A 25,339-nucleotide genomic window follows, 5' to 3' on the forward strand; every position below is an offset into this window, starting at 1 on the left:
AAAAAAGCTTTTGGAGTCGGGATCGCTGACTTCATCCGTGAGAACAGACTTTTTAAAAGTGGATTTGCTCGTGAAAGAAAACATTCGAAGAAGTAGTACAGTCAACTTTGAACACTATTTTTACACCCGAAACGTAAATGACCGGCAGTGACGAAAATACATATCGAAATATTTACGAATGTTATATTGCATACGAGTTTCAATGAAGTTAGAGGGGATATCTCTTGCACAATGAGCCCTTGCGTGTTCGTCTTCAAGTCATTCATCCCGCGTTCGGTGAAACAACTTTCGATTTTCTTCCATTTCTGTATTTCTTTTCTTTTTTATTTTGGTTTCGAATGTTTCGCGAGGGAGAACGATTTCTCTATTGTTTACCGAACGAACGAACGGCTGACCGATAACTGCTCGCGTTCACTTATCGTGCGAGAATCCTGTTGAATCTGTCCACTAATCTACTTACGATGTCTCCACGTTTACAGTTCGTACTGGAGCCTCGGTTTGACGAAAGGTATTACAAAGTTGATAGTAGAAAACATTGGTTCGACGTAGCTCACGTATTCACATAGAGAAAGACAAGTAGTGAGAACGTTTGCGACGTATGCGATCTTTCGACATATTTCACCGTAGATCGTTCACTCGTATAGCAAATCGTCTGATCGGGTTTGGATCCTGGCTTTTCGTCGTTTTCCCGCTTGTCGGCATCGGGTTTGCTTGGCAAAGATGTGTGAACAATAACAAGAAATAATCAGTACATGGTTTTACGTAGTATTTAACAGCACCGTGTGTGTTTGTGATCAATATTTATGCGATATCGATTGGAAAAGAGAGGAGCGGGAGAAAATCGTGGTAAATTCGGTCGAGACACACAACGAAATCTTTCTTTCCTTCGGTTCTCTGTCTCCGGAGAAAATTGATTTTGAACATTCGATAAAGTACAACGTTGCTGCGTTAGGGTTGTTCAAAGAATACTGAATACGATCAATGATCTTCACAGTTCTAACGAAGTTGGAATTTATTTCATGCAAACAGAAATTCAAATTGGATCGGTAAAAGTTGTTCGCCTGGATTCAAATATTTCACTGATCTCGAAATCAATTTCTGTGATTTCCCCCGGAAAGAAATGAGCGTCTCGTTTCGACGAATTTTCACGGGAAAAAAAACGGCCACGATTTTCGCGGCGAAGCCAGCACCGCGGCCAATTATCTCGCGTCAAAGCCAGATCGAAATCACGTGAACCAAGCATAGTTGATCTATTACTCATTAACCAGACTCTAATTAGAGAGACCCTCATCTTGTTACATAGTATCGATGCATTTGGTTCGTTCCATTGATCGAGCTCTACTCGCTAGAAGAGAGTACCATGTAAATATGTACATGTATACGTGTACATGTATATGTATGTAAATATGAGCTATATGTATGTACCTATGTGTGTATGTACAGTAAAATCGTAGAGAGAAAGAGAGAAAGAGAGATATGTCCGATACGTCCGACCGTGAATTGTAAAATAGAGACTGAACGTACGCCGAATTAGAAACGAGAGAACCTACCTAAGGAAAACGAACAGATTATAAAAGAATAATCGTAGCAGCCGCAGATCGTGGCTCGCTGTGATCGCTACGATGATCGCCCGGTTGTGTCGATATCTGTAATGTGTATTTTATTTCTAGGTGGTGTTAACCGACCCGTATACTAATCTCATTTCTCGCCTAATCCACCTTCTCTAGTAGTTAGCCGTTGAAAAGAGACCGTGCGTCTCACGCCTGAAAGAAAAGAAAGGCAAAAAAACAACAGAAAAAAAACAATGAATGAAAGAACAAAAAGAACAAACGTAATCACCCCGCCACGGGGCCGTGATTCGGCCATCGATGATAATGGGAGTGCATAATACGCGATTACCAGGTATCACGAAGATTCTTTCTCGACACCGCTCCCTGTGAGATGTCATAGTAACTTCGCTACCAGCGAATTCAATTCGATGTGTGTGTGCGCGCGTAATACACGCATGAATAGCCGCGCGACTAACTGACCGAGTTCTATAGTAAACGAACGACGAGAGTAAAAACGAACAAAAATAAAGAAAAAAAATACGAAAAACCAAAAACGAAATAGAATGAAACGATAGAACGAAACGCAAAAGAAGACTCAGACTAATTTCTTTCGAAAAACCATGTGCGAACAATCAGCAAATCAATGAGAGAAAATGAAAAACGGGTGCATACTGAAGAGCAAACGAATCCGACGTTTGTTCGAAAAGAAATATGTACATAGCCGAAACATAGAGCCGATCCGTAGACTGAGAGATGCACGTGGCGCTAGCTGTAGACAACTAATAGCGCGTATAGGTTCTAGAATAGTCCCCTGTTCTCTTAGAGAATAATATTTCTTTTCGGCCGGACACGTCGAATTCGTGGCCGACTCTCGGCTGATCCTCGATTACTCGTTTAACTTTAACAGTGATTAAGGCACTCAGGCGGCGCAGTTTCATAAACAATATACTTACACACCACAGACAATACACATTGCACACACTGTTGCTCTGTGAATGAAACATGATGCGGGGTAAAGAAAGCAGCACCTGTGTCCCCACCGAACCCCTCACCCTTTCTCAACAACAGCCAACAAAAAAGAAAGAAAAAAGAGAATGTACGTACGCCACGTTCACCAATCTCTCTCTCACCACGAGCTCTAGCCAAGATCTCTTTCAGCCCCACCCCCCACCCCCACCCGTCTAATTTCCTGTTCACAATCTTCTCTCTTTGCGATAATGTCTTTTCGCTAGTCCGCGGAGAACGCGACTCCAGATCGGTCTCTTAAAAACAGTAGTTATCGCTTGATCCGCGCGATCGATCTCGGCCGCAGCATGCTGAACGCTTCAACGGACGCCGCAAGTTCCATAGTTCAGTAGAAGAGCACCCTGAAGACCTCCTTCGAGCGTGTACTTGTCGCTAACGACCTAACGAGGTGGCGAACTCGCCGGAGCCATCAACCGATGCTTCATTGCGCATCTGACCCAGCTAGAATCCTTCAAACCAGCATCAGTTTTAGGATTCTGTACCGTTCCAATCTCACCACGTTCTTTTAAAAGCGTAGAACCTGCTTAGGAACTTTGAAAGTGTGCAGAAGTATTTAATACCTAATCCAGAGACCCAGCTGGAATCCTTCAAACCAACATCAGTTTTAGGATTCCAGCTCCTCTGTGCTGTTTCGATGATCTTTTCATCGGCCATGTTGTTTTAAAGGTGTAGAGTTGACTTAGGACCTTTTACAGGACGATACGAACGCGAAAGTTAATCTTTGAAATTGTTCGCAAGATCGAAACTAATTTCGAGTGACTAACTGTTACGAGCTGGGACAGGTATCATAGCTTTCGTCGACTGAACTGGACCTCTGTTTATGGCCTGGTTGGGTTCACCACGTCGATAGATCGCCACCTCCAAGTATACGTCCAAGGGTTTTACCTTAATGCGTCAATATTACAGAAACTATTGATTTTCCACTATATTTAAACCGCGTAAGCTCAGTCGGTCAATAACTGCGGCTACTTCGGAGAGCCGATGGTATAGTTATCGGTGGGAACACCGGAACGCGGTTTTTTAATTAGTAATTCATTAAAATTGTCCATTAGTAATCCTCTAGAGCTGTTAACATCAGCTTCTGAAAAAAATTGAAATTGACGATTTTTCTACGATTAAATCTGTGATCACAGAGTGACTTCGAAGTTACCTCGAAGTAATAGCAAGCACGAACTTCGAGATAAATTAGTGTTAACGAATGTTGGTTTGCTCGACAGACGACTACGTTTCCGAGACCTTTCGAACCAGAGTCACAGTTTCAGAACTTTATGTAATTTTTGTAATCGTTCGTTTGCAAAATTTTTGTCCGGCTTCAGTCGTCGAGTAGGATCACGACTTTCCTGGCACCGATTCTCGAGGTCACTTTGCGTGCCACAAGAATTTATTCGTGTCGGGACTTACGAGTTGCTTTATACCCGATCGAATCGATTTGTTTTCGTCGAATTCTATTGACCCATTTACATTGAAACATAGTGAATCATCCACATAAAACGCTTGAATAAAACAGACTTGCCCGCGGTGAACAATTCGAAAAAAGTGATTTCTCGATTGAACGGACATCGATATTAATCGTCCACCATTATTGTTCGTGCATTCTTCGAGCTTTTACTTCGCCAGAATTTATTCTTGAAAGAGGAGCACGGACTTATTGTTGTGGCTATCAGACTTGCCAATCGATACCGGAAGCGGATGAAAAGTTAAACAGAAAAAGGCGGTAAGGTGGATGCACTCGAAGGTGAATAGCCGGCGAGTTATGCTTGTTAAAACTTTCACTGCAGGAAGTTGCCAAAGTACGATTATGTGCTTGTTGTTTTAGGTGAATCACCTCGTGTCGAGTGTGTATAGCTTTGCCCGACTGACTATGCGGTAGCGACTCGTAACTCAATTAGACGATACGGATAACCAAACTGTACTGGAAAAAAGCGGTAAACGTCCGCAAAGAAACTGTAACTTTCAATCGTTCGTATAGCGTTACGGTGTCGTGGTAAATAATAAAATAAATGTCGTGGTACAAATAAATAAATCACAGAGAGAGGGAGAGAGGCAGAGTTTGTCGGAAATGATTAAAATTTTTTATCTGCGATATTCCGGGAGAATGAAAACCGAGAGAAAATTTAATGAAATACATGTTTATCTCTCTCTCTTTCGAAGGCTGAACGAAATTGTATGAAACTGTGTTGACATTTCATCGTCGGTGGAAGCAATTTCGCTCTTTATTCATTATAAACGAACAATGCAGTGACGAGCATGGTGGACGATTTTAATGTAGCTATTTCGGGAAACTTATAAATAACTCGGTAGCTTCATTGAGATTTCGAGTAAGCTCGACGAGTTGAGATTTGTGGCGCAAACAACGAATGATCGACGCTACACCCTCGAACACGTTGAAATCCTCAATTTTTCGGTTAATTTGTTCGTACTCCGCATAGTTTATTTACCGGAAAGATAGGTTTCTCGACGAAGAACTGGAGATTTAACGCGGTGTTATGTTTAATTTGAAAAATTAATTGGTCTATTTCTTTTTTATTAGAAAATCTCCCATCATCGATTAACGTTAAGAAGTCAACAAATCGATTATTATTCGAGTTACGTCCTCGAATAATATCGGATAAATAAAGTCAACTAATCCTCTAAATAATTGGGTACATTACCTGAATCGATTAATGTAGAACAAGTTAATGAAGTTGCGTCCTTCAGTGTCCATTTGTCATATTAACCGTTTGCACTCGGAGCTATTCTAATTCAAAAATCGAATTTTTCTTCCTGCTTTAAATATTTCCATTTTATATGGTTTTCTTAATTCTATCGTTATAAAACTGATACAATACATCGTACAATACTTTCAGTGGTTTATTAAAATATTAAATACGTTTAGTAATTTATCGAATACAAATTTAATAACGCAACAAATAGTTTGAATAATGATACAAAAATTATTAGTGGTGCCTCCGAGTCACCCCTCGAGTGCAAAGGGTTAATTACAGAGTTCTGAAACTATTTTTGAAGGAAGCATTTAGGGTTAGAAATTAGGGTTGCATTTCAACCTGTTTTGGGGTGTAGCTCCCGTTTCCGGTTGTGTACCGCTGATTCGAATTCACCCCGCGTTTCTTACATCGTTATCCGGGCTAATTTTTCAAGATTCACAGGGGTTTCCCGTCACGGCATTAAAAGGGCACGTAATAGTTAACGCGTAAACTCGAAGGTCGTTTTCCGCATGCAACGGCGATACCATCGCGCCACGCTCCAGTTTAATTGCCAGCTAATTATTTGATTAGGCTCGCGTTTTCTGGCGAGACAGAAATCAAATCTGACCTTCTACACTATTTCTTGACGCCATACTCGCGAAAATTTATGGCCGTTCCGCTCGAAATCGCACGAGTATTCTTCCCGCGTGACAAGTTTCTCGTCCATTAAAATTTTCTCACCGATTGCCTTAACACGTTCGCGACCGCCATTTTGTGCAGAAACCGTTTGTCATTGACAGACACCTAAGCGGAAGGTATTCAAAAATAATAATGGATGTGTAAATAAATGATACGCTGTTTTCTTTTAAATTAGTATTTCATTATTCGTAATTAGTGAATTTTCAATAACAATGGAATTGTCAGTACGTTTACCATGACTACAAGCTGTAAAAACTAAGCAGGTATTGCGATGTGAAGTCTGCCTTCGAATCAACCATGTATATACACAGAGTTGTCCTAATTGTTAATGTAATTTGCCTTATTAAGTGTGTCACGCATGTGTGACGACGGTTTCTCGTGAGACTTTGCAGTGTTATTATATATTTGCGACGCCGGTAGGGAGCGTGTTAACGTAATTGTCTACTTACATTCTGTCAGCCAAAAGTTTAGAATCACAATATTCTAACGTCACGTCATTTTAAGACAAATTATTTAACACGTCGTTTGCGATCATGTTTTGCAAGTGTTTCTAAACTTTTCGTGGAAAAAGTGCAGTCGAATTGAAAATGGCGCCTTCTACCCCGGATTAGTGCAAACGCAAACATTTTTCTTCTTTCTCTGCTATTCAAGGAGGAAATATTTTGTTCTATCAGCTTTCGAACAACTTTGTAAATTGTGTGTAAAGTAAAGGAAAAGTTTCAAAGGGATTTAGTACAACTTTGAACTTGTTATTTGTAAAAGTCACTTTCCTATCTTCATAAAACGCGATCGAAACGTCAGAACTCTTTTATGATCGACATTAAACGAACAAGCTTCCAAGTTTGCCATTATCCAGTCGGTTCCAATTCGATGCACTAATCCGGACTGTGCAGTAGTTTGCTACGTTTCATGAATTTCCTCAAGTTTGTAATTGGCTGAGTCCTTTCTAAGATACGATAGAGCCTCTATTATCCAAGTGAAGCGCGACACCTTTTGCTCGTCGTCATATTATTACTTCATAAAAGAATATAAAAAAAAAAAATAGAACTATTCAAGAACCGATAATAGAGGATTTGTCGTACTATTTTAAAAAACGGGTCTGTATTACTGAGTAGTTTCGATATGAGCTTCGCTTCCAACAAGAAACGCACGTTTTACTGCTCTGGTCGATTCGGCGAGCAAAACAGCCTTTTCACGTAATACGAGTAAAATTATAAAAGTGAAGCGCGTCAGAGAAACAATACTGGGAGATACATACAATTTCGAAGGTGTTCAGATTCACATTATTTTAAACTAAATGAATTCAATGTAATTTTTACGATATTGTGAAAAATGAACGAAACTAGAATATCTCGAAACAAGAAATATATCACTTGTACCACTTTCATAATTATTTGCACATATAATATGATGTTTTCACTTTATTACAATCTGGCACTTTATTTACTAAGTTGAAGATTAAGCTGTACGCGTGTAACGATCGTTGAAGACTATTTAGTAAAAGTAGCTTTTAATCATCACTCAAACGTCTCTTCAGTGAGTCAGCTCTATTAATAATCCTGTCATCTATTTCCTACACACTATTTTCTACGTAGCGTGTTTAGGAAACAGGAAACCGTGTAAGTGGGAAGTGGAAAATGAACGATAGCAAAGAATTTCATTCGAACAACGCTAAGTTGCGAACATTGAATAATATACCAGAGTACCATAACTTTATCAATTTCGACTTGGCCACTCGCTTCTATTATATTATAACAACTGCCCTCGATACACAATTAGAAATGATTTAAGACAACGTGGTACGTGACTGCGTGACCATCAAAGTCGCTCAAACGAAACAAAAATCTACACGAGTATTGATCATAAAGAATTCGCTTCTCTGCACTAATGAATTTCCATTCGATTGACTATAATCAAATAACCCCCCGTAACTTCTATCCCCAGTATTGTCGACTCCTGCCGCTGTTCGACGAATCATTTCGGCCAGACTATTGCGAGAATAAGCGAAGCGTGTGAATCATTCGGTATTGTACAATCTCTATCCGACAACGAGAGCGCGCAAAGATGGCTTCAACCGCTCTAATCCCTCCCTAATCTCTTCCAGACTTCGCTTACCCCGCAATTTACTATAGCTGCTACCCTTCTCATCCACCTGAGACAGGACCTTCTCCTTTTTCCTCCACCTAACCGTAACTAATTGTTCCCACGAAAATGCCGCATCACACTGCTTTCTGCAACGAGAAGTGACCAATACTACTTTACAATTTTATCCATTAATATACAGAGTGTTCTATCCACCGTTCGCAAGCCTAAGCGTCTGCGCCATGCCAAGTACCGAACTGAAATGAAAATTGTTTGATTACGGGAAAAGTGTTCGTATCTCGATAGATTCCCCCGCAGGTGGAGTAATAAAAGTCTTATCAATATTGTAAAGCAATCTAACATGTCAGTTACATTTATCCCTTTGCACTCGAATGACGACTCCGAGGCGCCAGTAAAAAACTTTCAATATGATTAAATTCTTCTGTATTCTATAAATTGTATAAAGCTCAACTGTTGTATGAGAAAACATGTTCAATTCGATGTGCACAATGTAAAAAAGATTACATGGAATAAAAATCATCTGGGTTGAAAGAAATGTCTTGATTTTCGAATCAAAATTGCTTCGAGTCCAAAGGGTTAATGCTCGCGGTAGTGCTAGGCGTTGAAGAGCTTGAACATTCAAATAAGAAAACGAAGTTCACCACCTCCACTGCATCTTGGCCTGCAGATGCACGTATGCGCGTTTCCCGCTGTCGAACAATTTTTGGTAAATAATATCTAGGTTGGTTACTTGATATGATGCAGATATATTCGTGACCGATATCGGTGGGACAGTCTATGTATATTATGTACAGCCACATTCTCCACTGACAAAGAAACCACCGGTAGCATCTTGGCGGCAGAGCGCACCAGCAGTTTATTGCATGAAGACTGCGGGCGTGACCGCCGCCATTTTGTCTACCTGTTACCTTCTCCACCTTTCGCTTGTAAAGTTGCAATCGAGACCCGACGCACTCGGAAGCCGAGCTATCGAACGTTCGTATCCGAATCTCGATTCTACTAGAAAATTAGAGGGAAGCTAATTAATTGAATGTCTGGCGAAATCGATCTCCAAGATGGCCGCCGCGCCGCTTAGCTTCCGAGTCGAAAGGTCTCTGTTATTATTATAACACCCGCACTCTCCAACCACGCGATGCGAGCGCCTGTTACTTTCTGTTAAAGAAAGGTTTTTTGCTAACTATCTGAAAAGCGACGAATTGATTTCGCTTTGTAGCGATTGCAACCAGCCTGCCAGGGTACAGGGTCTACGAGCTGTTTGGCGTCGTAGGTTTGCTCGAGGGTGGATAAAAAAGGGAGCGGGGTTTTGAAGGGACGAAACAGTATGTGTTAATACGCTTGCCGAACAATGTGTACTTGGCGGAAGAAACACGGCGACTATTGTAGAATCCTACGGACCCCCAATCATCCTTCCGCTTCTCTGAACAAACACACGGATGCTGACGGAACCTCCATTTCGTCTCCTGCGCCCTTTTCGGCTACTTTCAGCACCGAAATGTGATATCATCTTCTTCTCGATCCCTCGCGTTTCTTTCAGAATTTTTCATCGAATCCTCTGCAACAGCAGTCTTTAATCCCCTAAGTATTTTTCAACACTTTCTCCGATTCTTCACGCCTCCTTCTGAACTTCGAGGAACTCTCTGCATCAATAAATACGATGTTAGTCAAGCTAGTTAAATTAAACGATCACGATCAGAACAATCGTAGAATACAATCGAAGAATTCAGGAGACGAATATTTTATATGGCGCGTGAAATATGAAAGTCTATTGTTAATGGAAAAACTGCATTTGAAATTCAGTATTCATGAACTTCTGAACTCCTTAAATTTCCCTGTAGATCCCTTCTAACACCTAGACGACAACGACAATATTGAAGCAGGAAGTACAACAAATTCATACACGCGTTTATTGAATATATTTTCCAGTTATAATCTCGCAGAGTTTTGACAAGATCGTGTCTTATCTAGATTCTACACTTCGAAGATTTCGATTGTTTCAATCGTTTCGCGAGTACTCGAACGAGTTTACAGCCGATTCGGCGACCCGATGAGAGACACTGACCAAGCCCACGTTCAGCAAACAACATTATCCCGAGATTGCATCCCGAGCCGGGTCGCTGTACGCGTTTCTTCCGCCAGGTATACAAACTTGTAAATGAGTCGAGCGACGTCGGGCAGACTGCCATCAAACGACGAGATACCCCTTGGTGCGAATCTCTGTGCGTCCTATACGATTCTATGGCAGTTTTCAGGGACTCTGAGTTCGTCAAGGGCTTTCAGTCTCACGGAAAATGCTCTAGAACGTTATAGGCAGTTCGCAATTTGTGCTCTATGCTTTCCTTTGTTTTCTTTTTTCTTTGTCTCGACGTCGTTACGAAAGGTGTTCACGTCGCTGGGAGGTCCGAGGTTATGCGTTTCGTTGGTCGCGTTTGTCTCGTCGACCCGAGGCCCGACAAGGCCCATCGTTGGACACCATCGACACCCATCTGACGTGTCTGAAAGAACAGTCTATCTCGCATTGTTCTCCACCGTCGTCGCCGTTCGAGCTGTCACAAGCTTCTTTACGTACGCAGAATTGTTGCTTGCTTCCTGTATATTTTTACATTGTTTCGTACTCTGTAAAAACGAGAAAACAAAAACAAATAAAAAGTAATAATGACTACCGTACGCTTCTACTCATGTTGTTTTGTCGGTGAAGTATTTATGTATTTTGGTGTTATATTATAGTTTTTTTTTTTAACGCTTCCGTGCAGTGAGAGCTTCTGGTTATTTACTCTGTTGTGGTAGCCGTTGTTGCTTAGGCCAGCGTGAGCCGAATGATAGTTGTTTTCGTTCGAACAGAGACTAAACTCGTGCTCGAGGCTTTTTTCGGAGAATCGTCCAGGTTGATCAGGTTAGGAACACAAGCGAGGTTATTCTCGCAGGAGACTCGGTTGTTTTTGGAGGACTGTGTGTGTTGGTCGATAAATTGGGGAAGAAAAAATTCATCGTTGGAGGATGTTCTTCGTCTCCGCATCGGGATCCATTATCGATCGTCTTCGTGTTCTCAGTGGTGGCCGTTGAAGCAAATCGCTTTCCACCCACACGCCAGTTTCAGACCCCCGGTGATGATTGATTGCTACGCGAAGTAGCGTAATAGCGCGAAGACTAGGGTGACGTGACGATTTCGTGAGAGATCGTTAGACAGGGATAGCGAGAAAGAGAGCGAGAGACAGAGAGAGAATGAAAATGAGAAAGAGAGAAAGAGAGTGAGAGAATCGTAATAATGTTAGCAGACGAATCGCCGTTTCAGGCGGTTCAGCAACGAGCGATGACTCCGTTTGACCGGTTGACCCGTCGCTTTTCCAGGTGATAGCTGTGATATCAATACTCTTTATTGTGCTTTCGACGATCGCACTAACTCTCAACACCATTCCTAGTATGCAAGTGAATGATGAGAAGGGGAACTTTCAAGACAATCCGCATTTCGCCATCGTGGAGGCCGTGTGCATCACATGGTTCACCCTCGAGTATGCGCTTAGGTTCAGTGCCTCGCCGGACAAGTGGAAGTTCTTCAAGGGCGGTCTAAACGTGATCGATCTACTGGCGATATTGCCGTACTACGTATCTCTGTTCCTGGTCGAGACGAACAAGAACGCGACCGACCAGTTCCAGGACGTGCGCAGGGTAGTGCAAATCTTTCGTATAATGCGGATCCTGAGGATTCTGAAACTGGCCCGCCACTCGACCGGGCTGCAGAGCCTTGGCTTCACGCTACGTAACTCGTACAAGGAGCTGGGCCTGCTGATGCTCTTCCTGGCGATGGGCGTCCTCATATTCTCGAGCCTCGCCTATTTCGCCGAGAAGGAGGAGCCCGGGACCAAATTCGTAAGCATTCCAGAGACGTTCTGGTGGGCGGGCATCACGATGACTACCGTCGGATACGGCGACATCTACCCCACGACCCCGCTCGGCAAGGTGATCGGCAGTGTGTGTTGTATATGTGGTGTCCTGGTAATCGCGTTGCCCATTCCCATTATCGTAAACAACTTCGCCGAGTTCTACAAGAACCAGATGAGACGGGAGAAGGCCCTCAAGAGGCGGGAGGCGCTCGAGAGGGCCAAACGGGAGGGCAGCATCGTGTCCTTCCATCACATCAATCTGAGGGACGCCTTCGCGAAGAGCATGGACCTCATCGACGTCATCGTCGACACTGGTAAGCGACGGACCACAAGGCAGGATGATAACAACCGGTCGTTTCCATTCCCGCGTGTCAGACCCCACATCTTGTCATTCGGGAATACACGGCTGCGACTCGATGCTTACACTTTAACAATCAATCGGGTCTGTCTTTTACGCCATCGTTCCGTCGTGTACAGGATGCTCGCGTAATTCGTCGCTGGACGTTCTTCTCGTAAACGGTCCTTACACCTTTTTCCCCGTAGCAGAGTTCCCAGAAAATGTCTTTGCGCTTCCCTCTCTACCATCAGCATTCTCCTCCAGCAACTCTCTACATCAGAGGTGACAATCCCCTCCACATTGATCTCTTCTGTCTGCTGATTCCCCCATTTAGCTGCTAAAGAAAGATGCACAGAGTAGAAACTGATTCGCTTGGTGGGGGAATCGGCAAAGTTGCAGAGATTGTCACCTCTGTTGGGTACCAGATACTAACGGTAGTGGGAATAATGTGACGTCACGTATTCTCTTCGCGCAGAGAGTCGCTACAGGAGAATCGAGCCAAGTACAGTGGTACAGGGGAACACACATCGTTTGGTAACCCTGCTCCGTAGTGTCGCGCGATGCGTTCAGCAGCGGGGGAACCTCGATTCCGCCGTCGCTGACTGACGGTTGGCGCGTCACTTAGTAGTGGGGGGAGAACGCTTATACCTGACGCTACAGAGGGAAAACTGTATACGGAACTAATCGAATCGTTAGACTAACTTACTTGCTTTCCTCTGAGATTTTTCTACTTTTTTCTTCACTGTCCAACGATCCGATTGAACTATCTTGAAAACTGTTCAAATTGCGTAACACTCCCAGGTCCAGCTAAGAGTCGTATCTTCGAAATAGTTTCTACACCATGATTTTGTACATTAAACGAAGTAAATGTTATAGTTTCTCGATGGTGCGATTCTCCGCAGAACTCCTACCAAGGTTTTTCCCCTGAGTTGATAGAATCTAAAAACGTTAGATTTCGACTAGCCTATATTCGATGAAATGAATAAAGGACCCTTTCCTTTTTACGAAAATGATCAGTGATTTTCGTTTTTCCATTTTTCTGCTCACCGTTTACGGAAAGAAAGCCGGCCAGTAATTACGCGAGCACCGTGTATACCTTGAACTTCTTTAAGATTTTTAGATTTAGTGTTTCTTCTTCATCCTATGCAGAGTGCGCCAATCAGGATCGACCATCCGATCAAGAACGTAACGTCACGATCGTCTAAGGAAATAGGTTGCGCGCGGAATATTTTATCGATCACAATAATTGCGTTTCCCATGTGTGTTTGCAATCTTGTTTATTATACGATCTCTCTCTCCTCTGTTATTAAAAATATTGTTGCCGATGGTCGCGTGATTTGGGACACTCTGTATATGCAGTGCGTGACACGGGATCGGTTTTCACAGCGATTCCTTCCTTTCCTCTTTCTCGGCACAAGCTTCCAGAGGAGTAGCCAAGGCGCGTTTCAAATGAATACTTTTTTATTTGGTATAATTATTTGGTATAAATGTGCTGGGAACGGAGAGTGGAATGAGTCAGATTCTGTGTCGCATACTGCACGTTACGGTCTTCATTATACAGGAATTTCCTTCTTCCGCTGGAATTCTTGTTTCCGCGTAGTGTTCCACATAAAGCGAATCGTTTTACTCGGAAACAAATTTCAGCTCAACTTTCGGCATCCTCTCGAGCGTAGAAAATGGGGCACGCAGATAAATATTAAGGGGGTAGACTGCGAGGGTGCGGGATGCGCCTTCTCATTTCTCGATAATGCAAAGATGGGCTTTTTCAGTAATCGAACGCGCTACATAAAAAATCAATCTAGGCCGCGATCGTCCTCAAAAGTGCTATTTTTACGATTACAAGGCGTAATTTGCATTATTAGGCAGCATGTAGTTGTCGCAGCTTTATGCTTCCGAATAATGAAAATTACGCCTCGTAAACGTAAAAATAAAAACCCTATCTTTGCAATCTTGGAAACGAGGCTACCCCCTTAATATTTTTCCTATTTATCGAACCACCGGCAGGATTCATTGTAAGAATCAAATACATAAATGTTAGAGTCTCTGTTGATAGGGGGAAACAAGAATTTGATCGATATCTCTGATATAGTTTCCGTGTAAACGATAAATGATAGAAATTAGCGTGATACTAGACCGAAACTTGTCGTAATTGGAATTCCAGCGATGAACGAAGTTCCGTCCATCGTTCACCGACATTTTCTAATCATGTATTTCCATTCATAAATTGACTAACACCTGTGTCTGAGCAATTTCTGGAAGGGAAAGAGAAAAGAAATGTTATTAATTTTCGTCGTGACGAAGGTTAACAATTTATCAACCCTGACGCAAGAGTGATAAATTTATCAGTTCTGGCGCAGGGGCAAGGTAGTACGTGGGGCCACGCACACAAACACCGTCTCACTCTCTCTGATCGACTTTCTCATTAATGCAACTGCAACTGCAACTGCACATATTCATAAGTACACACACGAGTCCCAGTGAGAAACAGCATTGAAACGATCGTTGCGCAACCGAGTCGTTAACCATCACTTTAACTTGCCGTCTCACCGGATATGTGGGAAAGTTCTGTCGTGTTTGCTATCCGCTTTTTCATTAATGCAAATCATTGTTCGATGTATCAGCTTTCTCTATTGGTTCAATGAAACATTTATCTCGTCCCGAAGATCAAGGACGAATTTCACCAGAAATAAACCAGTCATTCCGACAATAACTAATTCAGAAGCATCGTGCTAGGTCCGCGCGATAGGCGAATTATCTCATAATTCCAGTTATTATTCGAAGCTCCGAAATGTTCGATCGACATTTCATGAGCCATCTTTGACATTCACAAGCAGTTCGTTTCGAACGCGTTACACAAACCTTTGGCAGCCCGCCAACTGGTTTACTCGCGGAGTATACAACAGTGTTGCAAGTACACTCTGTCAAAGAAGAGGAATTAATCGTCAGACAACGGTCCAAACAGTCAAGTTTCAATAAATGAAATCGACAATTACCGCTACGAACTTTTTCGCAAACTCTGCCGCGAAATTCAATAGAAAATACAAACATTCAAACTTAAATCCTCAAGCATGGGCAAAAAACTTCTGATCTCTTTCTGTCGAATCTCTTATCACTGGAACTGAATTCGACGTGTCGCGAATGTTTAACCCTTTGCACTCGGAGCCATTTTAATGATTTTTACTTATATGATTTTTGTATTTGATGAATATGAAGTTGATATAATACCTCATACAATACTGAAATGTTTAGTAATTGATTCAATATCGACATATTTAATAATGTAAACAATATTTTGGATAATGACACAGCCATTTTTATTTGCTAGAAAATTAAACATTTCTTCCTAGCTAGAATAATTCCATTCTACACGATTATTTTAATTGTATGGATATGAAATTGATGTAATACCTCATACAACAGTGAAATGTTTAGTAATTGATTCGATATCAACATATTTAATAAAGTAAACTATATTTTGAATAATGGTACAGCAATTTTTAATGGCAACTCTCTGAGTCGCCGCTCGAGTGCTAAGGGTTAAAGTCCTCCACGGTACAGAAACGTCTGAAACACCGTCGCGTATCCAATTTTCGTTTAACCTTAACTCGCCACGGCATGTTTCTCCAAGCAATCTAGAAGACGGCCAGGGATATTGCATTTTTTATGCAGCCACTGCATAGCGAACTCCGGACTCCGGACCTATTTTCATTCTCCGTGTATGTACTCCGTCCGAGCTCTCGATGGGGATTGCTCGCTCGCTGTTAGTTAAACTCGCGATAAAACTGTTCCCTTTGCTAGCCACGGACGGACGTATCTGTGGAAGCTCTTGATAAGCACCGTTGCAAAAGCTTCTTCCGAAAGCACCTGTAGATTCAACGAGCTCCTCCAAAAATATCAAAGTAAAATCCAGCCTCGCGACTATGACAGCCATCCGGGTCGAGACGTCTCTTTCAGCCCGGAGGACATCGATCCTGGACAAGAAAGTTCGATGCTAGGTTAGAAAGCTTCAGGATTATAGAAACCAGACTTTACCAGACAGTGGTGAAGTCTTTATTCGATTCGTGATCAAGGATATCGAGACCCTGAATGTTCAAAAGCTTAACAATTACGATAAAATCACAGTCAAGCCATTTGTTTCAACCCAAGCTGAATGAGATACAGATTTATTATTCCTGAACCGTTTGACCAGAAAAACAGAAGCAAACCGAAACAGAGCCTTCCCAGAGACCCGCCACTCTGTGTGCTTTTTTTCACCGTAAAACGCAACCCCGGTTGATCACGCTCACCGCTGCAGTACACCATCCGTATGTGTCCAGTGTTCGTGTGATCTGGATCCGTTCGTTCTTCTTAATCGTAATCCCGCTGAATCCTGCGTCAAGGTTGATGAATTGGTGGCGTGTAACGGAATGATGAAAACTAAAAAAAAAAGGAAAAAGAGAAAAACAAAGAGGAGAAAGCAAAAGGATAAAGTGAGAGAGAAAAAAAGAAAGAAAAATATGAAAGGAAGAAGCGAAAAAACACAATGGATACCGAGCCTGTTTTCAGGTCACGATATGTCCGGCGTGGATGGTAACAGCAAGGAGGGGGAATCCGTGTACGGACGCAGCCCTGCCCAGACCAGGTCAGGCTGTTATCCTAGCTATGAGCATTACGGTCCCTCGTGGCGTCGTTGCGGTGCCTCGTTTTCTCCCGCTGCTTCCTCAGTTCCACCAAACGAACCAACAAGAACGAACGAACGAACGAATAAACGAACAAACGGAACGACCTACCACGCCGGACAGACCGAGCACACTCTCCAACTATCGAGACTAACGATCCGTGCGTGGAACCTGACCGGCACACTTAGCCCGAGATTAAACAACACTCCGTTCTGTGCCAAGGTTCCACCCAAGAAAACTAATTTCCACCCCTATCGCTACAGCGCGGATCACGATACGCGGGGTGTTCAACCCCTCGCCTTACTTGCCGTCTCCTCCAGAATTACGATCATCAGAGAGCCACTTCAACCCCCAAACGAGAATTTTCTACGCTCCTCCGAGAGCTCGGCGACTTTCTCTTGTTTTTCTGGCTCGTTACAGGGGTGGGTTTAGATTTAATCGAGAGCTTAAAACCTAACCGGTATTTCACAAATCATGTTGGAACAGTGGGTCTACATCTTTTAGAATAACTTTTGAAAATTGAACCGAACGAGTTTTCTTGAGATGTTAGAGGAATTAGTTCTTTCTTAAATTGCGAAGAAAAAAGTAAAGATCACAATTTTGAACTTTCTTGTCTGTGTGAAAACTGTAATGAAAATTTCAAAGATGTCTTTCGTAAGATATAAGTGTGTTATGTACAGGGTGTAAGGAAATTAAAATGTCGCGTCTATAGTAGCGCGATTCTACACCCCCGGTTTCGTGGAAATTGATATAAGAAAAGTGTCGCGAAATTAATTTCGATTAATTACAGTGACAAAACAAATGGTTGATCTTTCGACCTTGAAATTCAAAGTCAATAGTTAATTTTGCGGCAGCTTTCTAACATCTATTTCCACCGAACCGAGGTTGCAGAATCTCTCTACGATGGTCGCGACATATAATTTTTATACACCCTGTACACGCGCCAAGTTTCATCGAGATCGACTAAAGTTCATATTTACGAAAAGTGGTAGAAAATTGTACATCGCAAGGCGAGGGGTTAGAAAAGGATATTTGTTGCTCAAGTGCTGCGCGGACGTTCTGTTAAGATTTCGAATATTGTCATGACGTCACCAAACGAGTAGAAGCAACGTGGAAATGTGTTAGAACGAATGAAAAGTTACGTCGTAAATTTTGTTACGACGGAACTTGCAATATTCTTATTTCGTAAATTATTAACTCGCGCGGTTCAATTCGGCGTGACCTATACGAACGTGCTCGGTTCGTTGACTGCCAATCTTCCAAAAGCTTATTAAAAGGTCGTCTCGTAACACTTGGATAACTCTGCTCGTAAACTTTGCGGGTTTATGTCTGCTTTCTCACTGAGAAGACTAAGAAATGCTTGGTCGACGTATAGTACTGGAAATATTTATTGCACTACTCTTCGATCGATGTGTTTGCGCAATTGATGAAATTTATTGTGGCCAAGACAAACGGCTAGACATACGACAATAATAAGTGAAATAAATTGAAGCGTTAAATTTCAATCACACTTTATAATCGCATTTTTAAAGAAACAATTGGATTACGATTGTGAAGAAAACTGAGAAATTCATTCAGAAATCCTTAGCCATTAATTACCGATTTTAAGGGTGTTTACGTTCATTGACTCAACAAGCACACCTTCACTTCCATTAACTTGTGGCGTGTTTCCAACCTTACGACCAGTAATGTACGTTGATTGATCCTCGTACCTGGGTCCATTTTGGCGCAGGTTTCCAGAAGCACCATCCCCCATTTTCCATTTCCATCGGAGTACTTGCTTCAGAGCAAATTTGCTTGAGAGTACCTCCCGGCCGAATCTAGGAAAATTTCTAATTTTCATATTTTACATACATATTGTACGTAACAGGTTGTAAAAGTTAATGGAAAATTCTTTTCTTCATCGTTAGACATTGGAAAATATTTTAATGATTAAAGTTCATTGCTTTAATAAAAAAAATTGGGTTTTATTTCACCTTAAAATACCGAAATTACTTTCTTGCCAGCCGAATACAAAGGCTACTACCACTGAAAATAAAATTTGATTTGGTTCCACTTTCTAAAAATTCGTCTAGAAAAATTGCAAATATCATGAATATCCGCGGTCTGCTCGTCATATTATATCCTCGTCCAGTTCTTTCTCTAGAACATGACGAAGAGCTCGTATTTTTTGATAACTCGACCGGGAAGTAGTCTCGAGTTGGCAGTGTTTGCGTTGCGTCTCCGAGAAGTGCGTTGGCAAATACATTTCGTAAAGTTGATGAGTCAGAATGGATTTAGTCGTCGGAAATGTCTGTCTTTTCGAGGGTCACCCGTTGGACAGAAAAACACAAATGGAGCTGAGTTATACAAAAACATTTTTCGCTCAGCTCCGTTCGCGAGACTGTTAAGCATTTTCTACTCTTCTCGGAGAAATCGATGAGCCTTCAAAGAACTTCACCCCTTTCTGAACACCCTGTATAAATATACGTATGTCTGAAACCGTCGGACAACACTGCGTAAGTCACATTTTCGAAAATATGCAATTAAGTCACTGGAATCGTAATAAGTCCATTAAAAAAAAAAAAGAATTAAATGCACAGCATTTATTTCACAACAACAAAAAATTTATTTAACACAATTTCTTTTTGTGTTAGAGGAAGAAATTGACCGAAGTTTTCAACGCGTGAACGTGTATGCGTTCACATCAGTTGCTCTCGGTTAAAATAATGAAAATATCCACGCGTAAAATACAGGTCGCTGAAAAGATCGTGGGTGTGAAAAATATATATTTTCTTGCCAGAACAGAAATGTAAAAATATTGAAATACGTTGTCTAGCTTTGAGGCAATGCTCCAAGAAACATGTGACCTACGCTGTATTGTCTTGCAAGCACAGATGTATGTCCGACGTGGAAGGTAACCAGTTCTTCTGATCAGTATACAGTATACGCTCGCTTACTGCTACATACGTTCTGACAGTTAATAGAGCCTGAGAGAAAAGCAGCAGCAGCCTACCACGCCGGACTGACTTTCATTCGTTCTCGCTTTCATTCAAATTTCGTCGATCGAGCATGTAACAGTCTTAACGCGTTAACGGCCGCCATCGCGTGCGCGTTACTCTAAAACCATATAGTATACTTATAGACCCGGATTCAGATAACATGCTGTGTTCCATGTTTACTTCATCTACCAGATGACGGATGTGGGCAAAGTGCTATAGTTTGTTGAGAAGTCGCAATACCACAAAGCTGAAGTGTACCTGGAGGGGAAAAGGGAATCGTCGCCGCATCTCATTCTGTAGAAATACAGTGTTCCCGCGATTGTTGTGAGAACCGCGGGGTATCGAGTCTCAGGGAATGAAATGGTACTGCGTCTTTTTACGTGTGTGCCGAACATAGATTTCTTGGATAACTTTAACAAGTGTAAACGACGATCCTGGGTAAACAACGATGCTAAGCGGGAAATTGTTGTATTGTACTAATGCTATTCCATACCCGAGAATGATACATTGATGGGGGGGGGGGGGAATGATACATCCCAATTTAAACACCCTAATACCTTAATTTCTTTGTAGCGCGATCGACCGCCCAAGGGGGAATCCCCTAGTAGTGGGGATACAAAAGCCACATCATCCGCATACCCGAAAGTCACATCAATCGCGGGAACACTGTATTTATGGAAACTGTAACTGTAAAATATATTTTATTTTATTACTCGTTCGTTTTTACTACATTCTTATTATTTTAAACGTGGCTATTTCAATTTGTCGACTATAATTTGGAAAAGTTAAATTTAAATGTAGACGTTGATAAATATATTTATTTCGTTACAACTTGCTTTATTTAACCCATTCTCCTACGATTTATTTTATGGTTTTAAGTGATTAGAACCTGTTTGTAGATCATAATTTCCTAAAAAAGGAAAACAATAGCTGCACATTAACAGAACCAAAATAGAATTTTATTTCGTGGTTTAAAGGAAATTATTAACATGCATTTTTATCAGAATCTGTTCAGAATCTTCATCACGAGTCAGACACGATATTGTAAGGCAAGGGGTTAAAAAAAAAGAATAGTAAGAACGATATATTCGATATTAAGTATAAAATATATATTTGTGTCACACGGTTTTGTCGTTCCTGACAATTCTTTATGCAACAAGTTTGCACCGTTTTTCCAAGTGTTTACGAACCAACACATTATAAATATACTTGTATACCTCGCTTTTATATCGCTACTCATCATTTTGAATTATCTTGTGACGTGACTTGTGGGCACCAGATACTCCGTTATCTTGGAACACTGCGTGTTGTGCATATCCAATACCTATGCAGGGTCTATAAGTGTATATGGTCTAATTGTAAGACGTGACTTCGACTAGCCAGTTTAGTCGCAAGCAGAGTCGCCAGACTTGTGTCCTCGCTCTTATGTACCTTCTCCGTCCACAACGCTTTACTCCACCACGCTTTTGCCACGGCCGATCACGCGACGCGCTCCCTCTCTGTCGTGCATGTGTCACAATGTCACGTGACTAATCCAGTACTAGCATGGAGAGGGTAACCTTTCCTCTCATCTGGCGACTCGTAAGAAATTCCAGTAAAGAAAAAATCGAACAGTACCACCATAAAAAGGATTCGTTTCTATGCGTATTTCTTCACCGAAAATGATTTCGACAGAGCTATGATTATTAGACTACGGAAGTTTATGCAAATTTAATGCATAATTTATGTCAAATATATGCAAAAAATATGTGAAATGGTCGCCCTGAATAATTATATTAGTAACGAATGAAACAGTCGAATATAGTTTAATATGATATATGTAGAGTAATTGTATAATATTTATTACTGCTTGTAATTGGCATTACAATATGCGATGATAATTTTTTCATCAGATAAGATTAATTTATATGCTGAAAATGTCCTTTCAATATCACAAAATGTGATGGGGGCATATTTATACTTTTTCCAGTATCGTGCTTTTATTTCCGTCGTATCGTCGATATTTGAATCATTTAAACTATTATTAAGTTTCGACAATTTTTTGAAATTCTAGATTTTTCTGGAAACCATATTTATATTTTGCTCTCACTTTTTCTCCACAGCCAATAGGTACATTATCTAGATTTTGAGCAAAATCTGTAACTAATTTAATTGAGTGTTTTGATGCCAACGTATTCGATTCTAATTTTCGTTATTGTAACTGGCAAAGTGGAACAATTAGCTTCAATAAATGGTAAATCGTCAATAACATCTTTATTTTTTATCATTTCTCTTGGGCTGTCTTAATACATGCTAAGTACACTTTGTTCTTCAACGGATTTAACAATCTGGAAATGAAGGAGAACTTGCCTATTTGGCACAAAATTAATAATTCATTTAATCTTAATGAACTCAAATATTACCAAATATATTTACTTACTTCCCTAATAACATGCACATGTTTTGCGTACAATATCGCCGTTTCTATCCAAGTTCCCCATCGTGTTACGACCGCTTCTGGTGGTAAAGGAACACATTTGGCAGCTTTTCTTCGTAAATTTCTATTCTACGTGGAACTTTAAAGAATATTTATTTTACAGAAGCTATTAATGTATTGACCAAAGGAAAGTGTATTCGTATTTCCTCCACTATTCTGTGCAGTCCATGTGATACACATGTTATATGTACCATATTGGGATAAAATAATAATTATTATTAATAATATAACAATATTATTAACTGATTCTTAGGCCGTGTTCATACAAAAAGCGGCAAACGGTAGAGCAATTTATTTTTGATTATTATTACATGAGAAAAATGCAAAAAATATCCACAATATGCAGAAAGCATGCACTATGCACAACATAGGCTGTAAGCAAGATATTCAAATTAAAAATATATTTTTGGAATCATCTAATCATGACATAAATATCTGTCCAGATCCCATTTGTCTACGACATTTTCTATAAAAATATGCATTTGCATAAACATCCGCAGTCTAATGATTGTTCATAAGAAAAAGCCATAGGAAACAAGATATTTATAAAAAAAAAGTCACTAACAATCAATTTCCATTTTCCAAAAAATCTCGTTTTTACTAATTTCTTCCTAACTGATTCGCAAGAAAAAGCAAAATAAAAAAGAGAACGTGCACGGCTGTTCGCAAGTTTGGTCGGGAGATTTGGAAAATAATCCGGGCGGAAAAGTTTCGACGGCAGTGTTTTAAATCATTGTCGGAGCCGATAAATCGGAATTTCTGCATCCTTGTTCGGGCACGTTGTAAATTCCGTAGAATAAGTGCATACATATACTGAAGTTTTATGTATTTATCTGAAAACTGGGGCACGCTCGATCTCCTCAACGGCGCGCCGCGCGCCGGGGCGTAGATAAATTTATGGGACGGACAATTTTACGACGTTGTTGCATTGTTAAAGGACGGTTTTACTAGCTTCCACGAAACTTGTTGGCGGTAGGCCACAGATTCTAGCTGCGAAAATGGCGGCCGTTAAAGCGTTAACACCCAGCACACTCAGCACAATCGATTCCTATTCGCTGAAATTCGGATATCTCCTGCGTCACGGCTGATAAACTTATCGACACGCGTGCGAACTCGACAAAATGGACGCCGAAGTCCGGCGTGGTGCACGACAGCCTGGCGAATTCCGAAAATTCGTGTTCGATTAGCGAGGCGGGTTCGGAAGGGCTTCTTGATCGCTGAGAAACGAACGTCGGAGATCAAAGAAACTAATTACGGCGAGGGAACGCCTCCGCGTGTAATGAGCTCCGCGGTAAAAACCCCAGAGGAGAGAGAAAATTCCACATTTTCTAATTAATTAGAGGAGTTTGCCGCAAACTTGATTTCAACTGCACCAGAGGAACGAAATATGTTTCGTAAATATGTATACACTGTTCCGTAAACTGTGCTGAAACAGTTGCGTACAGTTTTAGTCGTGACAAAGAGACATGAAAGTTATCTAAAATAACAATTTCCGTACAGGTGTAGGTATTGTCTCGCCGCAATGAATTCTCTTTGATCCGAACGTTTCTTTTTCGACGACCGAACCGTAAATGTTTATGCGAATTCGTAGTTCAGTAGATCATTTTACACAGAGAAATTCAACTGGAAATATTATTGTACTTGTTACGGAAGGATTTATGGAGTTAATGTTTAACACAGCTTGATGTTCTGTGTGTGTTCATTGTCGCTACAAATGCATAAAATCTGTAGTCTATTGTTTACCGATCATCTTTCCGTTCCGAGCGCGCCTCACGTTTATGTGTCTGTTCTCGGTTTGATTCTCAATTAGAACACCGGTTTAGTATGAACATTGTATGGAATTGATATTGTCTGCTTCCACAGCATCTTTCTTTGGCGCAATGCTCGCGTTAGGAAATTAACGATCGACGCGTGAGAATGTTTTACTACGTTCTCGAGCGAGCATATCCGAATGTCGCGCAACATCCAATTTCTATAAATTGCTGATTGTACTAGTGCAATTATTGTGTGTGTCGAGACGACTGCGGATTTTATGCATTTACGTATGTATCGAACCGTCCGAAGCATAATGGAACATAATTTTTCATAACCAAGTGTATACATATCTATTTGATCTTTTCCGGTTTGTCTTTGTGCACCGGCGTGTAAAACTGTTCGAATCAGCATAAACATTCACGATCACTTCCGCGCGCAACTGTACATGTATAAGATCCGCAGTTTAATCAATCATTTTTCTGGAAAAGCATTTAGGCCGTTTTGCTTAGATTCGCAGTTCCTAGCCAGACCTTAAGCTGGTGCTCTTTCGTTTGCGAACGCTCGGTAGACCAGTTAATTTAGAATTTATAATTTGCGTTTCACGGGGAGACCTTGCTCAACTGGCGTCTCAGATTTCGCTGAAACTTCTCCTTTTTTTTCGCTGTTGCATAGACGCGTACAAACTGAATTGGGGTTCTCTTTTCAAAATAATAATAATAATATACTTTATTTTTGGCTAAGAAATTGGACTTGGTTTACATAAATTCTATCTTAATCTTTCATTCATCCATTCGCTCATTCGCTCACTCATTAATCTCACTTCCCATGATTTGTTACCTCTTTCTACTATCTAGGTATACTAAGTATTAGAGATCGTGGATTTGAACGTGTATTTTCAAATCAAAATATACATCAATTACAATTTTTCTACAACGATATTTCTCATAATTCTAACTGGAAATGTCGATTGAGCTTATTAAGGTAATTATGTATGACCTTAGTTTATTTAGTTTATTATCTCAATTACTATAGGAAATGTTCGCTTTACTCGAGAAAGTTCATTTTTTCATTTGTTCGAATCGGGAGAGTTTGCAAAAGGGAAATTCAATTCAGTTTGTCTACGTGCGAACAAATCTATACCTTGACACTTGAAAGTTCCATCCGAATCTGATAAAGAAAGCTTCCCAGAAGG

General features: G+C 41.0%; 1 protein-coding gene across 8 annotated transcripts in view; it reads left to right on the plus strand.

The window, feature by feature from the left end:
* The window catches only part of Shab (Shaker cognate b), a 107,682-nt gene that overhangs the window by 15,088 nt on the left and 67,255 nt on the right, over positions 1-25,339 (plus strand). For all 8 annotated transcript variants that reach the window (XM_076424941.1, XM_076424942.1, XM_076424940.1 and 5 more), the window contains one exon: positions 11,408-12,254. In XM_076424941.1, the coding sequence (XP_076281056.1) occupies positions 11,408-12,254 (847 nt within the window). The remainder of the gene's footprint in view (positions 1-11,407; positions 12,255-25,339) is intronic.

This window comes from Lasioglossum baleicum, chromosome 6, assembly GCF_051020765.1.
Source record: "Lasioglossum baleicum chromosome 6, iyLasBale1, whole genome shotgun sequence".
NCBI lineage: Eukaryota > Metazoa > Arthropoda > Insecta > Hymenoptera > Halictidae > Lasioglossum > Lasioglossum baleicum.